The following is a 16,039-nucleotide window of genomic DNA, read 5'->3' on the forward strand; positions in this document are numbered from 1 at the left end:
ACCATGAAACATCATACTCCTAACCTTCAGGGTACCTAAAGGTGAATAACCAAGCCATAGGGTAGCTGCCGATTTGAGAGGGGTTGGCTCATCAAGGGTCCAAGGAGGTGGTGCTCCCTTGGAGCTCGGCGGTGCTGTTTGCCTCTGCTGTCTGAGGCCCTGACACCCACCGTATAGCCTTACAAAACCAAGTCTGGTAAATGACAGATGAATCAATGTTTAGATATTTTAAGAGACTGGCTCTGAATTCTGTTCCAGGACTTTGGCCTTCTTGATACTCACATTTATCATCTATGAGGTTGATTATAGTTGCAACTTGATTTTTTAAAGCCGTTTTTTTTTTTTTTTTTTTTAGCTTTTTACCCACTTCCCTCCACCAAACAATTGTTTTTCCAGAGGGCGAGTTCCTGGGAAGGACTAGTGGTGCTGAGATACACATTGCCTTCTCGTCTTAGGATCCAGAGAGGCAAAGGGAGACGAGGGAATTCATTTTCTATACTCAATGAGGAAGTCTGCTGCTGGCCTTGAGGTTGAAACAAGCAATTAAAACAGCAAAACAGTAACAACAATAAAACGTGACACCTGGCTGGTCTCATAACTGTGTTATTGTGATGGATTTCAAAGACAAAGGAGTACAGTAAGGAAGCTGGGAGGTATACCTGGCTTATCTCACTTGTGTGCCTTCATTCTGTCCACCTGAAAAGTGAGAGCAATGATCTTTTTTGGTTACTGTGAAGATCAAAAAAATTATGGATGGGCCAGGCACCGTGGCTCATGCCTGTAATCTCAGAACTTTGGGAGGCTGAAGCGGGCAGATCACTTGAGGTCAGGAGTTCAAGACCAGCCTGGCCAACATGTCAAATCCCTGTCTTTACTGAAAATACAAAAATTAGCAGGGCATGGTGACGCATACCTGTAATCCCAGCTACTCGGGAGGCTAAGGCAGGAGAATTGCTTGAACCCGGGAGGTAGAGGCTGCAGTGAACAGAGATCGCACCACTGTACTCCAGCCAGAGCAGCAGAGTGAGACTGTCTAAAAAATATATATTTATTTATGAATGGAAAATTTATTTGGGAAGCTAAAAATATCTACAACTGTGTGTTCTATTCTCTATGGTATTTTGTGACCCAAAGAGTGGGTACTCATTGACAATTTGAATGGATGAAATCTTCTGTTCAAGAAACTCCTATCATTACTTCATATAGAGGCACCTTGACATCTGTTGCCTAAGGGCCTTACCTGCCTGTCCTCTCCCATCAAATAGTATTTGTCAGGATCCAGCTATTTGGATGCATTCTCTAAGCCAGGCTTCGAAAGTTTTTAGCCTTTCTGACTTTTGGTTTGGTTTTTGTTTCTGACTAGGGCATGAAAGGCAGCGCTTAAAGTATTGAGCAGAGAACTTGATCATATAAAGTTGCCACCCTGCAATTAACTCATACTATCATCAGTCTCCTACACTGAGATTTCATCCCATATCCCGCCACCTGCATTTGGAAGTAGGTCAGTTATACTGTAATTTGGCTGTCACCCCCTGTGCCTTCAGTATGACCTCTCACATCACCATGCATATAGCATCCAGTGATGTTAGCCTTCACAGTGTACAGCCCTAAGTTTATAAGTGACCACCTACTCCTCCCGTTTCAACCACCGAGAGCAAAAGAAACTCTTGGGCTTTAAGAATCCCATATATTTGTTAGAACATGTTTTCAGCGTCCATAACACTTTCACATATGGTGTTATGTGATGCTGATAGAAGCTTGGTAAAGTGCGCGTTTTTATTGTTCCCATTTTGTAGATGAGTAAGTGGAGGTCAGAGACTCAGTTACTCACTCAGAGTCACCCAGTTCTTCCCAGAACCTAGACCAGCCTGACTTACCACTGCAGTAGCTCCTAGTATCCAGAAGGAGACTTTCACCTTATCCAGAAGAATCTTTCTTCCTGAAGAACATTTTTGGGATTCTGTAAAATCAGGTCTCTCTCCTTCCCGTTTTCCTCCAGAAGTGCTGCCTAGTCATTGGCAGGGGGTTTCCCGGCAACTCAGTCCTTTCTCATGAACACCAGGGTTAACAGGGACCAAGTGCTGCAGGCTCCTGCTGGCTGCCCTGGGTGCCAGTGCTATCCTGGGAAGTGGGGCACTGGATACCCAGATGTGCAGTATTCCAGACCTATTGCCAGTCACCCCCAAAGCCTGAATGTCACCATCTAAGTGAGGACCACTTCACACCTTCTAACCAACCTACCATCTCATCTGCCATGACTCTGGCAAAAGGTGTCCTATGGCACCATTAACCTGTGCTGCATGGACGGGGCACCTCTTAGCTGTAATGAACACTGAACAGACCGGCTGGGAGTGCGAACGCCTTCTGCTCAGCTCTGGCTAAAAATGTGACCTGGTGTGGAAGGCAATGATGCATTCCGCCAAGGGCTGGGAAACAGAGGCTCCTCCTCACACCATCCAAGTCAGGTTAAATTACCCGAGCTTGGTGGCGTGCACCTGTAATCCCAGCTACTCGGGAGACTGAGGCAGAGAATTGCTTAAACCCAGGAGGTGGAGGATGCAATGAGCTGAGATGGCACCACTGCACTCTAGGCTGGATGACAGAGGAAGACTCTGTCTCAAAAAAAAAAAGAAAGAAAGAATTTCACATCTAGGGAAAGAAATGAAAATGCTAAAATTTCAGTATTTCTGAAGCCTGATGACTTTCGGGTCAGGAAGCATTACCACTGAATACAGCAGCATAAGGAAGAGCTTGTTTACCAAGATGAGCCTGGAAGTCCCGCCGTCCAGCATTCTAGACGAACAGGGCATCTCTGCACTTTTTCAATCTTGCATATGACTCCAAAGTTGGCCTTGGCCTTCTGAATGAGAGAATAGTGCTTTAAGAAAAAAGTTTTTTTAAGTTTTTAATTTCTGGAGAATCATCTTGTCAATGAGTCAAGATCAAATGCAGGCAGCTATGCTATGTCAGACCATTTTTGAACTATGATTACCAATTCTAGTAGTGCAAAATTTTATAGCAATATTAACAAAGTAGAGCATTTATAAAGATGACCATACTGAAAGACTTGAGGAATTTTATTTTTGAAAGTATAGGAAATTGTGTTTAATACTAGAGAAGCTCTTATCTGGATATGAGATTAGATTTATGCTGTGATCGTTAAGCATATGCCAAGCACCTGCTGAGAGCCAGGCCCTGGGAATTTGGGAAGAAGGTCCAGACCTTAGAGAGGAGTTAGAACATGCTAGTACAGGTTACGGGGAGGTAGATTCCAGAACCATCTAAGCACTTGCAGGGTGACCTCCAGTGGCATGAGCCTCCTCTCTAAAAAGTGGGCACTCCATCTTTGGTAGAGGTGAAGGGCACACTGGTTAGACACACCCTGCAACCACAGAATGCTTTCCTGAACTAGGTACCAAGTTCAGGAAACCAGACAGTTATAACTTAGCATGAAAATTTCTCTCCATGGTCTGTGCGAGCCACCTGTATGCTGCAAACTGCTGGGTTGAAAGTGGTGCCATTTCTTCTCCAACTTCCTACCTACACATTTGTCCCCTGATTGGTCTCCCTTCCTGAAAAATGTCTGCAGCAGACTGTGGCCTAACTAGGCAGTCGTTTCCTCCCCTTGCACTGTATCAGCCAAGATGAGGCACTTCAGGTGCTGGAGAGCACACGTGACTCTCTAGAGGCATGTCAGGTCAATAATCATGCCTTGGGACTTGAGTATGCTTAAGGCTCTGTGAAAAGTGCACAATTGTGAAAAAAATCTCCTGTCCTCAGAGATTTTGGGAGGTCTGAGGAGGGGGTATGATGATTGTGCAGGACAAAAAAAAAAAGGCTATATGAGAGTGACCAAGAGTGTGGGGGCACAGGGTGTGTGGCAAGAGCTTGCACGTGGCTCTGTGGATTCATGGGGTAGATGGTAGAGGAGGTGCACTTGGAAAATGAGTGTGATTTTGAGAGGAAGAGATGGGAAGGAGAATGTACCTAGCCTTCCTGACAGGTAAGCTCCCTGGGCAGAAGGCAGGGAGTCAGTGGAGGGTGGAGATGTTCACAGGGGGCATGAGCAGGCCTGTTTGTCTGGAGAGGAGGCAGGAGAGGGAAGAAGGGTGCAAAGATTTCAGTGTGGGCTCACGTTTACCTCCTCTGCACTTTTTCTAAGAAGCATGGTTTACCTTCTTTATACTTGCTCTAAGAAGAAGGAGATCTACCTAAGAAGTTGATTCTCCCAAGCGTATGAGTATATGTGTGTGGGTTTTAAAGCCTACAGAAATCCTATCAGAAAAACCAAGGATGGCCGCTTTAAACCAGAAGGCTTTAAACCAGAAGGCTTTGTTTGTTTGGTTGGCTTCAGACTTTAAGACAATTAGTTCACTAGATATACAAGGAAAAATTATTTTACCCACTCAGAATCTGACTGCCAGAGCTCTGCAAGGTATTTTTGAGTAATCTGGGGTATGCAGTGTTAACTAAGGCCCCCTCTATACTGAGAAATGCAAGTTGGGGTTCTAAAAGCAAACATTGGTTTTACCTGACGAAGGCTGTTGGGGTGCTCCAGGCCCACGTTTACAGTGCCAAGTGATACAGTGTTCTTCTGATTCTTTTCCACTTCAAGGGACTTCCTGAAAGCTGGTGACAAGGAGAACATTTTTAATGCAGACCATTTCCCTCTCTGGTACCGAAGAGCCGCTGAGCAGATTCCAGGGAGCTTCGTCTACTCGATCCCGTTCAGCACTGGTGGGTGCCCTTGTTGGAGGCGGGCTCTGTCTGTCAGGTCCAGTGGGTCTGGGCATTGTATGCAGGGTGTCGGGGAGCTGCCCAAATGCAGAACCAGGTTCAATCCTCAGAGCCAATGCTGAATATTGGGCCAGCCGTGAACCAGTGTCCAGTTCTGTAAGTGTAATAACCTCAAATAAAAGGAAGGCTTTTCCTTTATGAAATTATACAAATGTATTTCAGGAAGCAGGGCTGGCGTTTTGCACCCTATGGGATTTTAATACAAACTTATCAGTCAATTTTTGTTTCTTTTTTATGTTGTCCTGGCTCCACTTAGAGAAAATTCAAGCATCCCTTGCCAGAACCTTCAGTGAGTCACATCCCTGCAGAGGTCCACAGTTTCCCATTGGAAAGAATTGATTTAAATGGATATGCAGGACTAAGGACTGACTTTGTATAGCCATGTGCTCTGTTGACAGGAGCCTGCAGTCACCAATGAGAGGCACGTAGCTGATTAGTTTTTCAGTCCTAAGAGTTTATGATATGATAGTATAAAAATTTAAAGTCACCTGCCTCCAAAAAGAACTGAATCCTATTTTATTTTAACCAGTTTGGAAGCAAAACATACTGGAAATGCTTCAATTTTCCTCATTTTTTTTTCTTGCCTCACGCATCTGGTATTTTAGGCGCTCACTCTATACTGTTCATTGAAGAAACTTGAGAGACGAATGAAACCTAGTTCTGTAAACTTGGGTTGCACCGGAAAGTTCCATCTGTAGTTATATTTTACATATGACATCAGTTCCTTTCGTATTAATCTCTTTCAAACATTCCTAACTCAGTCCGAAGGGAAGTTCTCCAGTGTTTGCACCCAGTCCTCCTCCCTAAGGCTTGGTGCTTTCTCATTTCCATGACTGAAAATGTTTTCAGAAAGAGTGCTTTTGAAATTTGTGGAAAACAAAGAGTGCTCTTATAATTAGTTGAATGGACTCATTAGGAAGACAGTTCCTCATTAATGGACATATTTAAGGAGCGGTTGAATGTTATTGATGAGATTCTCTCACTGGTTGGGATTTCCGACTAGATTATCTGTTAGATTCTTTTCAGGTCTAAGATTCTTTGGGTCTTTGCTCTTTTGCTGATAGGCCTGTGTCTATGCCTGCCCATAGTTATGTGTGTGCTTTCTCAAATGTAAATTTCCAGGTGTCTGAAGCTCTTTTTTTTTTGAGAAAGTCTTGCTCTGTCACCCAGGTTGGATTGCAGTGACATTATCTTGGCTCACTGTGACCTCTGCCTTCTGGGTACAAGCAATTCTCCTGCCTCAGCCTACAGAGTAGCTGGGATTACAGGCCCCGCCACTATCCCAGATAATTTTTGTATTTTTAGTAGAGATAGGGTTTCACCATGTTGGCCAGGCTGGTCTCAAACTGCTGACCTAAAGTGATCCACCCACTTCAGCCTCCCAAAGTGATCCACCCACTTCAGCCTCCCAAAGTGCTGGGACTGTGCCAGGCCTGAAGCTTTTTCTTTATGCTTGTCTATATCACACTTTATTGCTTAAAATATCAAGAGACAGTGAACTTTTTCATTCTGCTGGAGACCTATGAAGAATAACATTGTCTTCTATCAAGCAATCTCTCTCTCTCTCTCTCTCTCCCTCTCTCTCTCTCTCTCTCTCTCTATATATATATATATATATATTTTATTTATTGCACTTTAGGTTTAGGGGTACATGTGCAGATCGTGCAGGATTGTTGCATAGGTACATACATCGCAATGTGGTTTGCTGCCTCTATCCCCATCACTTATATCTGGCATTTCTCCCAATGTTATCCCTCCCCAACTCCCTACCCCCCACTGTCCCTCCCGTAGTCCCCACCAACAGACCCCAGTATGTGATGCTCCCCTCCCTGTGTCCACGTGTTCTCATCGTTCAACACCTGCCTATGAGTGAGAACATGTGGTGTTTGATTTTCTGTTCTTGTGTCAGTTTGCTGAGAATGATGGTTTCCAGATTCATCCATGTCCCTACAAAGGACACAAACTCGTTGTTTTTTATGGCTGCATAGTATTCCATGGTGTATATGTGCCACATTTTCCCTGTCCAGGCTATCATCCATGGGCATTTGGGTTGGTTCCAGGTCTTTACTATTGTAAACAGTGCCACAGTGAACATACGTGTTCATGTGTCTTTATAATAGAACGATTTATAATCCTTTGGATATATACCCAGTAATGAATTGCTGGGTCAAATGGAATTTTTATTTCTAGGTCCTTGAGGAATCACCACACTGTCTTCCACAATGGTTGAACTAATTTATACTCCCACCAACAGTGTAAAAGTGTTCCTATTTCTCCACATCCTCTCCAGCATCTGTTGTCTCCAGATTTTTTAATGATCGCCATTCTAACTGGTGTGAGATGGTATCTCAATGTGGTTTTGATTTGCATTTCTCTAATGACCAGTGATGATGAGCATTTTTTCATATGTTTGTTGGCCTCATGTATGTCTTCTTTTGTAAAGTATCTGTTCATATCCTTCGCCCACTTTTGAATGGGTTTGTTTGTTTTTTTTCTTGTAAATCTGTTTTAGTTCTTTGTAGATTCTGGATATTAGCCCTTTGTCAGATGGGTAGATTGCAAAAATTTTTTCCCATTCTGTTGGTTGCTGGTTCACTCTAATGATTGTTTCTTTTGCTGTGCAGAAGCTCTGGAGTTTAATTACATCCTATTTGTCTATGTTGGCTTTTATTGCCAGTGCTTTTGGTGTTTTAGTCATGAAGTCCTTGCCTATGCCTATGTCCTGAATGGTTTTGCCTAGGTTTTCTTCTAGGGTTTTTATGGTGTTAGGTCTTCTGTTTAAGTCTTTAATCCATTTGGAGTTAATTTTAGTGTAAAGTGTCAGGAAGGGGTCCATTTTCTGCTTTCTGCAAATTGCTAGCCAGTTTTCCCAACACCATTTATTAAACAGGGAATCCTTTCCCCATTGCTTGTTTTTGTCAGGTTTGTCAAAGATCAGATGGTTGTAGATGTGTAGCATTGCCTCCAAGGCCTCTTTTCTGTTCCATTGGTCTACATCTCTGTTTTGGTACCAGTACCATGCTGTTTTAATTACTGTACTCTTGTAGTATAGTTTGAAGTCAGGTAGTATGATGCCTCCTGCTTTGTTGTTTTTGCTTAAAATTGACTTGGCTATGCAGGATCTCTTTTGGTTCCATATGAAGTTTAAGGTGTTTTTTTCCAGTTCTGTGAAGAGGGTCATAGGTAGCTTGATGGGGATAATGATGAATCTATAAATTACTTTGGGCAGTTTGGCCATTTTCACAATATTGATTCATCCTAACCATGAGCATGGAATGTTTTTCCATCTGTTTGCATCCTCTCTTATTTCCTTGAGCAGTGGTTTGTAGTTCTCCTTGAAGAGATCCTTTATATCCTTTGTTAGTTGTATTCCTAGGTATTTTATTCTCTTTGTAGCCATTGTGAATGGTAGTTTGCTCTTGATTTGGCTCTCTGTTTGTCTGTTATTGGTGTATAGGAATGCCTGTGATTTTTGCACATTGATTTTGTATCCTGAGACTTGGCTGAAGTTGCTTATCAGTTTCAGGAGATTTTGGGCTGAGACGATGGGGTCTTCTAAATATACAATCATGTCATCTGCAAATAGAGACAATTTGACTTCCTCCTTTCCTAATTGAATACCCTTTATTTCTTTTTCTTGCCTGATTGCTCTGGCTAGAACTTCCAATATTATATTGAATAGGAGTGGTGAGAGAGGGCATCCTTATCTAGTGCCAGGTTTCAAAAGGAATGCTTCCAATTTTTGTCCATTCAGTATGATATTGGCTGGGGGTTTGTCATAAATAGCTTTTACTATTTTGAGATATGTTCTGTTGATACCAAGTTTACTGAGAGTTTTTAGCATAAAGGCCTGTTGAATTTTGTTGAAGGCCTTCTCTGCATCTATTGAGATAATCATATGGTTTTTGTCTTTGGTTCTGTTTATGTGGTGAATTACGTTTATAGACTTGCGTATGTTGAACCAGCCTTGCATCCCTGGGACAAAGCCTACTTGATCGTGATGGATAAGCTTTTTAATGTGCTATTATAATCAGTTTGCCGGTATTTTATTGAAGATTTTTGCATCTGTGTTCATCATGGGTATTGGCCTGAAGTTTTCTTTTCTTGTTGAATCTCTGCCGGGTTTTGGTATCAGGATGATGCTGGTCTCATAAAATGATTTGGGAAGGATTCCCTCTTTTTGGATTGTTTGGAATAGTTTCAGAAGGAGTGGTACCAGCCCCCCTTTGTATGTCTGGTAGAATTCAGCTGTGAACCCATCTGGTCTGGGCTTTTTTTGGTTGGTAAGAAAAAATAGGTTGGCAGCTATTAATTGCTGCCTCAACTTCAGCTCTTGTTATTGGTCTATTCAGGGTTTCACCTTCTTCCTGGTTTGCACTTGGAAGGGTGCAAGTGTCCAGGAATTTATCAATTTCTTCCAGGTTTACTGGTTTATGTGCATAGAGCTGTTTTTAGTAATCTCTGATGGTAGTTTGTATTTCTGTGGAATTGGTGGTGATATTCCCTTTTTCGTTTTTAATTGCATCTATTTGATTCTTCTCTCTTTTCTTTTTTATTAATCGGGCTAGTGGTCTATTTTGTTGATCTTTTTAAAAAACCAGCTCCTAGATTCATTAATTTTTTGAAGGGTTTTTTGTGTCTCTATGTCCTTCAGTTCCGCTCTGATCTTAATTTCTTGTCTTCTGCTAGCTTTTGAGTTGTTTTGATCTTGCTCCTCTAGCTCTTTCAATTTTGATGATAGGGTATCAATTTTAGATCTTTCTTTGCTTCTCCTGTGGGCATTTATTGCTATAAATTTTCCTCTCGACACTGCTTTAAATGTGTCCCAAAGATTATGGTATGTTGTGTCTTCATTCTCGTTGGTTTCGAAGAACATCTTTATTTCTGCCTTCATTTCTTTGTTTGTGCAGTCAACATTCAAGAGCCAGTTGTTCAGTTTCAATGAAGTTGTGTGGTTCTGAGTTAGTTTCTTAATCCTGAGTTCTAATTTGATTGCCCTGTGGTCTGAGAGACTGTTTGTTATGATTTCTGTTCTTTTGCATTTGCTGAGAAGTGATTTACTTCCAATTATGTGGTCAATTTAGAGTAGGTGTGATGTGGTGCTGAGAAGAATGTATATTCTATGGATTTGGGATGGAGAGTTCTGTAAATGTCTATTAGGTTTGTTTGGTCCAGATCTGGATATCCTTGTTGGTTTTCTGTCTCATTGATCTGTCTAATATTGACAGTGGAGTGTTAAGATCTCCCACTATTATTGTGTGGGAATCTAATTCTCTTTGTACGTCATTAAGAACTTGCTTTATATATCTGAGTGTTCCTGTATTGAGTGTGTATATATTTGGGATAGTTAGCTCTTATTGTTGCATTGATCCTTTTATCATTATGTAATGCTCTTCTTTGTCTCTTTTGATCTTTGTTGGTCTAAAGTCTATTTTATCAGAGACTAGGATTGCAACTCCTGCTTTTTTTTGCTCTCCATTTGCTTGGTGAATCTTCCCCTGGCCCTTTATTTTGAGCCTGTGTGTATCCTTGCACTTGAGATGGGTTTCCTGGATACAGCACACCGATGGGTTTGACTTTTTATCCAATTTGCCAGTCTGTGTCTTTTGATTAGGGCATTTAGCCCATTTACATTTAGGGTTAATATTGTTATGTGTGAATTTTTATGCTAGCTGGTTGTTTTGCCTGTTAGTTGACACAGTTTCTTCATTGTGTCAGTGGTCTTTACCATTTGGTACATTTTTGGAATGTCTGGTATTGGTTGTTCCTTTCTATGTTTAGTGCTTCTTTCAGGAGCTCTTGTAGGTAGGCCTGGTGGTATGAAATCTCTGGGCAATTGTCGAGCAATCTCCTAAGATTTCCTTTTCACAGTCCTCTGAAGAAAAAAATAGAACTTACCTTACTGTTCTTCGAATCATTGAGCTATCCTTTTTGTGACAGAGTGGCTTTTGCCACAACTGTACAGGGAGAAGGAACTGTGGGGAATGAGAACATCTCCCCACATTGCTTTGTGTGTGTGTACTTGTGTGTGGTGGCCTCTCTTATCAGTTTGCTTTGCTATTCACTTTTTTTCCTAGAACTATCTGGGAAAAATGAATTCTGATTAACTCAAGCTGTTGTTGTATTCGTTTTTGGTAACTGGGATTTTCACCAAACTTTCAATGTAATGGCATAATGAAATGAATTTTACCTTGTTCATGACAAAGTTACAGATGACCTAACATCTTAGGACATTTCATAACCCCCTTAGAGTCAGGGAAAACCATAAAAATCACTAATTACAAGTCACTGTGGTGGAGCTCTCTCTAATTTTCTCTACTATGTATTGAATACCTGTAAAAACTGGAAAAGAAACTGGTTTTTATTACTGCTTAAACTTGGGCCAGGAGAAAATCTCTCATTGCTTTTGTCGTAAGTGTATTCAAATTCAGGTTGACTTTTCCCTGCTTCTCAATTCAATTGGATTTCATCCAACTCACATTCATTGAGCACCTTTTATAAGGTTGGCATTGGACTCTAGGCATTCAGAATTTGTACTCAGTATCTTTTTTAATTCATGGATATTGGAACCATTGCTGGTAATTAAAAATCTCTTAATACTAATGCCATACTGTTACCAGAATAATAATAGTTTGGAGTGAAGATTGTGCTCCAGCTCTATCCCTATTTAGAATGGTTTTGCTCAGAAAAACTGGGCTTGAAATTACGATTTTATAGATCAGCAAAAATTTAACCAATGAATCAGAGCTAAAGTCGCCAACTTGTAAAATAATTTCAAAGCCCTCATACAGCTCTCCATGGCTATATTTAGACAGGCAGTGTAAATATGACCACTGACACAAGTAAACACTGCAATTTGAAACCACAGATTACCAAAAAATGTGGCCCCTCGATGGTGGTCGATGGTTTCAATGTGAAGAGGCTGGATGTTCCCCAGCGCACTGGTGGTCATAACTCAGCTTACTGGTTTTCTCAGCCAGGAGGACTCACAGCACTGCACTCATGGCCTGGCAGCGTAGGCAGTGCATCCACAGTTCAGAGGACTCTGGGGCCTGGGACTGAGCCCCAAAACAATTTGCAGAATTGGTGACTGTGGGCTGATATGATTACTCTCTTAGTGTGTACACTGTAATTAACTTCATTTTTGTTGTGGTGTTTTTTTTTTTTACAGGACCTGTCAATAAAAGCAATGTGGTGACAGCGAGTACATCCATCCAGCTCCTGGATGAACGGAAATCTCCTGTGGTGGCAGGTAAATAACGGATTCAATCCATGAAGACAAAGTAAGCATGGCGCCCATTCATCCGGCCAGTGGGCTACTTCTATGGAGCATGCTTATCCTCCAAAAAGGTTTTCAAAGGAGGAAACAATTTAAAATTACTTCCTCCTCAGCTTGGTGTCATCTCCTTCAAACCAAGGCTCTGACAGCTGGTGGTGGTTGATGTGAAAACAGAAAACTTTCCCAGGGTTTCTGTCCTTAAGCTCTGAGCCAGTGAGAAATTGTTAGTGCGTGCCGAGGAGAATTTCTTGATGGTAGGTAGCATGTTCATTCAAAGTAAACTCCACATCTCCAGCTTCTGTGTCATTAGGTTGACAGTAGGCGTATGAGGAAATTGCAGGTTTGTTTTAGGCAAACACAAACTGAAATGTGCCCTTCTCCAGAGAGACTGAGATTTTCATCCTCCTAATCCCCCTGGGGAATTAGAATTAGCTGTATCTGCAGGTGTTGGGTTTGGGACCAGGGGAAAGCTAAAATATTATATGACTGAGAGTCTCGCATTGTCAAAGAAGACCTGTCTCTGGCTTTTCCCGTTTCTCTCACTTTTTAGGAGTGTCAGCAGCTCTTTGTGGATGGCTGGGAGCTTTCACTGGTGGCATCTGACCTAAAGGGCTGGTGACTACCACAAACCTTTCTTTGAAGACAAATGCTGACATAAAAACAAGGCCTGAGGGTGTGGCTGGCATATGGTTTATTCTGATCATTTTGGAGCCATTGATTGATGGGTGGGTGATATGCCCCAAGCACCACCTGGTATTAGCTAGGTTTACTAAAGGGAGCAAGTTTTGTTTTCCAGCAGTCACCCTCGATAAGTTGCACTTTAGGATGACTTTGAACACCCACTTCTATGTCTTCACACACTGAATACTTTTGGGAAAGAGTGCAAATGGAGCAGATGAAGGAGCCCTGTTTGAAGTGGTTGTTCTTTGGTGAGGAAATACTGCTTTTGTCCCCCCACTTTCTTTCTGACTTAGCCTCTGCATCGTAATTGTATTAGTAGGGTTGAAAGATCTGCGGACGGTTACCCTGGTTATTCCTGAGTTACTGGGTATGACAAGGATGACAGCCTTATGTATCTGACCTGTGGCTCATCTTGAACTAAGCAGACCTATTCTTAATCAGCCAGGAGATATGGACTCTGAGGATTTACAGTTGCTGTCTTCAAATTTTGTCACTTCATGTCTCAGGTTCCTTGAGGAAAGTGGGAGACAGGATCATTTAACTCAACGAGATTTATTTTTGCTTAAAGGAGGTCAGACTTGCTTACCTCCAGACCGGTCCAGCGAGCTAATTCTGAAGGTGTGTTATCTCCCAGGAGCCGAGGCCACATGCAGCAGATGTCACAGACATGGGCTGGCCAGAATATCTGGCTCTCTGTTTGAAATTTTTTTTAAAACCCTTTCCTTGGGTTTCTAGTTTAGACATCGTGAAGGATGAGCCCTAAAGTCACTGTGCCTATCCCAGCCACCTCTGTCCAAGTTTACAGACTATGCTCACATATTTCCAAATGCCTTACATTTCAAAAATGCCTATTTGTCTGAGTATAGGTGAAATGTGGTCTCAGCCTGAACACTGTGCATCCAGTCTAGAGGAGAACATGCACCTCCCAAATGCTATGCCAGTCTATTATCGAGTTGCATAGGTGGCCGTAGACCACAGGTAGGTCACGAGACACTGTTTGGTCCACCGTGAGTGGATGGAGGAGGCACCCTCCTATTTACTGCTTCTCTGGGTATGCCAAATGGTCCCCATTTTCAAAAGATAATTACACAGCAAGGCCAAGAGGCAAGGTCATTTGAAGAACTGTATTTAATCCTTACCGTTTAGAATTGGTGATCATTAATCTTTTTCAAACTGTGTTTGGTAGACATAAGATAAAACAGAATTGCTTGGTTGTAATGTTGAAGGCTGCTGTGGATGCAGCCCCACGACGGCAGTGACCTCAAGAAGACCTTTCTGTCTCCAAGAACAGAGCGGCCTCTCAGGCACCCCGCCCCAAGTTTTCCTGACTCTGACTCAACCATCATGTCACTGTGTGATTAGCTTTGGTAACTTTCCTCTGTGTATTTTCCTCAAATTGAGTGGACACTGTTTACCACTCTAAAATTAAAAAGGCCATTTTAATTGGGGAAGAAGCCTTGTTTTGGCAGATTAAGATGAATGTGTGAGCAGACTTTCCTTCCATCAGTGTGCCCCAACAGCAGATGGGAGACAGCCGACTGGCAGGAATGTTAGGTTTCAATGAAGTCCTTGTGTTAAAGTAGAACTCATCTAAAAGAAGAGGTGTACAACTATGCAAATAATTATCAGAGACTCCTTGGGAAGGCCAGCTTCTCTCCCAGGCCCGACCTGGTCATCTCATGTTCATCGACTATATGTGTGTGGGGTAGAAAGAGGTTTTTTTTGTTATTTTCTTGTTTTTTGTTTTATTCTCTTCTTTCTTTTTTTGTGTTTTCTTTTTTAAACAAAAACATTTAGACACTCATCTGTCAATGACATCTTTGAAGAAAGGCCAGTCAGACTGGGCATGATTCCATTTGTACGCCAGCCTCGGTGCATAAACGGGCCCCATCCATCTTCCAGGCCTATGACATTGCTTACAGTCTTTCTCTTGAGAAGCCTGCCAACTCTCCAGCTGCCACCAGCGTGCCGCATTTTCTTAATTGCTTTCCCACTGCACAGGAAGAAGTGGTGGGACTCTCCCTTTGGCCTACCAAGTCTCATCCTAGCCATGGAACCTTCTGTTGTGTCGAGTCCTTAATTCATTGTATCATTGTGACTGGAAACACAGATCTTGGACTGTTAGGTCCACATAATTTATCACTCACTCAGTAACTTGCTAAATGTGCACTCTTGGGTCTCTAAAGGTCTATCTAAAATAGAGTTGGGGTTATTATCCCCCCTTGCCTCACCCTGTGTCAATTCAGGGATAAAATGAGAAAACAAACAAGAAAATTCTTGGTTAAAAAGGAAGGATAAAAATGCTAGAATTTAGGATAACCCATTGTAATCTAAAAGTTGGTGGCATATTTATTCATTCAATAAATAAAAGTTTCCTGAGCCTCTGCTTTTGCCAGGCACCCTAGTTATAAATAAAATAACCAGTGTTTTGTTTTGTTAGAACAGAATACCACAGAATGAGGTGTTTTTTTTAAATTTAACTTTTAAGTTCAGAGGTACATGTGCAGGTTTGTTACATAAGTAAACTGTGTTATGGGAGTTTGTTGTACAGATTGTTTTATTACCTAAGTATGAAGCCCAGTACCCATTAGTTATTTTTCCTGATCCTCTCCCTCCTCCCACTGTTTCACCCTCTAATAGGCCCCAGTGTCTGTTGTTTCCCTCTCTGGTGTTCATGTGTTCTCATCATTTAGCTCCCAGTTGTAAGTGAGAACATGCAGTATTTAGTTTTCTGTTCCTGTGTTAGTTTGCTAAGGATAATGGCCTGCAGCTCCATCCATGTTCCTGCAAAGGACATGATCTCCTTCTTTTTTATGGCTTCATAGTATTCTGTGGTATATATGTACCACATTTTCTTTATCCAGTCTATCATTGATGGGCATTTAGTTTGATTCCATGAGCTTACTATTGTGAATAGTGCTGCAATGAACATACACATGCATGTGTTTTTATGATAGAACAATTTATATTCCTTCGGGTATATACCCAGTAATGGGATTGCTGAGTAAAATGGTAGTTCTGTTTCCAGCTCTTTGAGGAATCACAACACTGTTTTCCACAATGGCTGAACTAATTTACACTCCTACCAACAGTGTATAAGTATTCCTTTTTGTCTACAACCTCACCAGCATCTGTTATTTTTTGACTTTTTAATAGTAGCCATTCTGATTGATGTGAGATGGTTATCTCATTGTGATGTTAATTTGCATTTCTCTCATGACCAGTGACGTTGAGCTCTTGTTCATATGCTTGTTAGCTGCATGTATGTCTTCTTTTGAGAAG

The 16,039-nt window shown here is 41.8% G+C and overlaps 1 protein-coding gene across 5 annotated transcripts in view; it reads left to right on the forward strand.

Moving 5' to 3' along the window:
• CACNA2D3 (calcium voltage-gated channel auxiliary subunit alpha2delta 3) overlaps positions 1-16,039 on the forward strand; it is a 963,339-nt gene that overhangs the window by 773,533 nt on the left and 173,767 nt on the right. For all 5 annotated transcript variants that reach the window (XR_002478711.2, XM_021671646.1, XM_064367210.1 and 2 more), the window contains 2 exons: positions 4,616-4,737; positions 11,969-12,049. Coding sequence is in view for 4 of the 5 variants with exons in the window: in XM_021671646.1 (XP_021527321.1) it covers positions 4,616-4,737; positions 11,969-12,049 (203 nt within the window). In the remaining variant the exon portion in view is untranslated. The remainder of the gene's footprint in view (positions 1-4,615; positions 4,738-11,968; positions 12,050-16,039) is intronic.

The sequence above is a fragment of the Aotus nancymaae genome, unplaced genomic scaffold (genome assembly GCF_030222135.1).
Source record: "Aotus nancymaae isolate 86718 unplaced genomic scaffold, 86718_ANA_hifiasm-v0.15.2.pri h1tg000067l, whole genome shotgun sequence".
NCBI classification, from domain to species: domain Eukaryota; kingdom Metazoa; phylum Chordata; class Mammalia; order Primates; family Aotidae; genus Aotus; species Aotus nancymaae.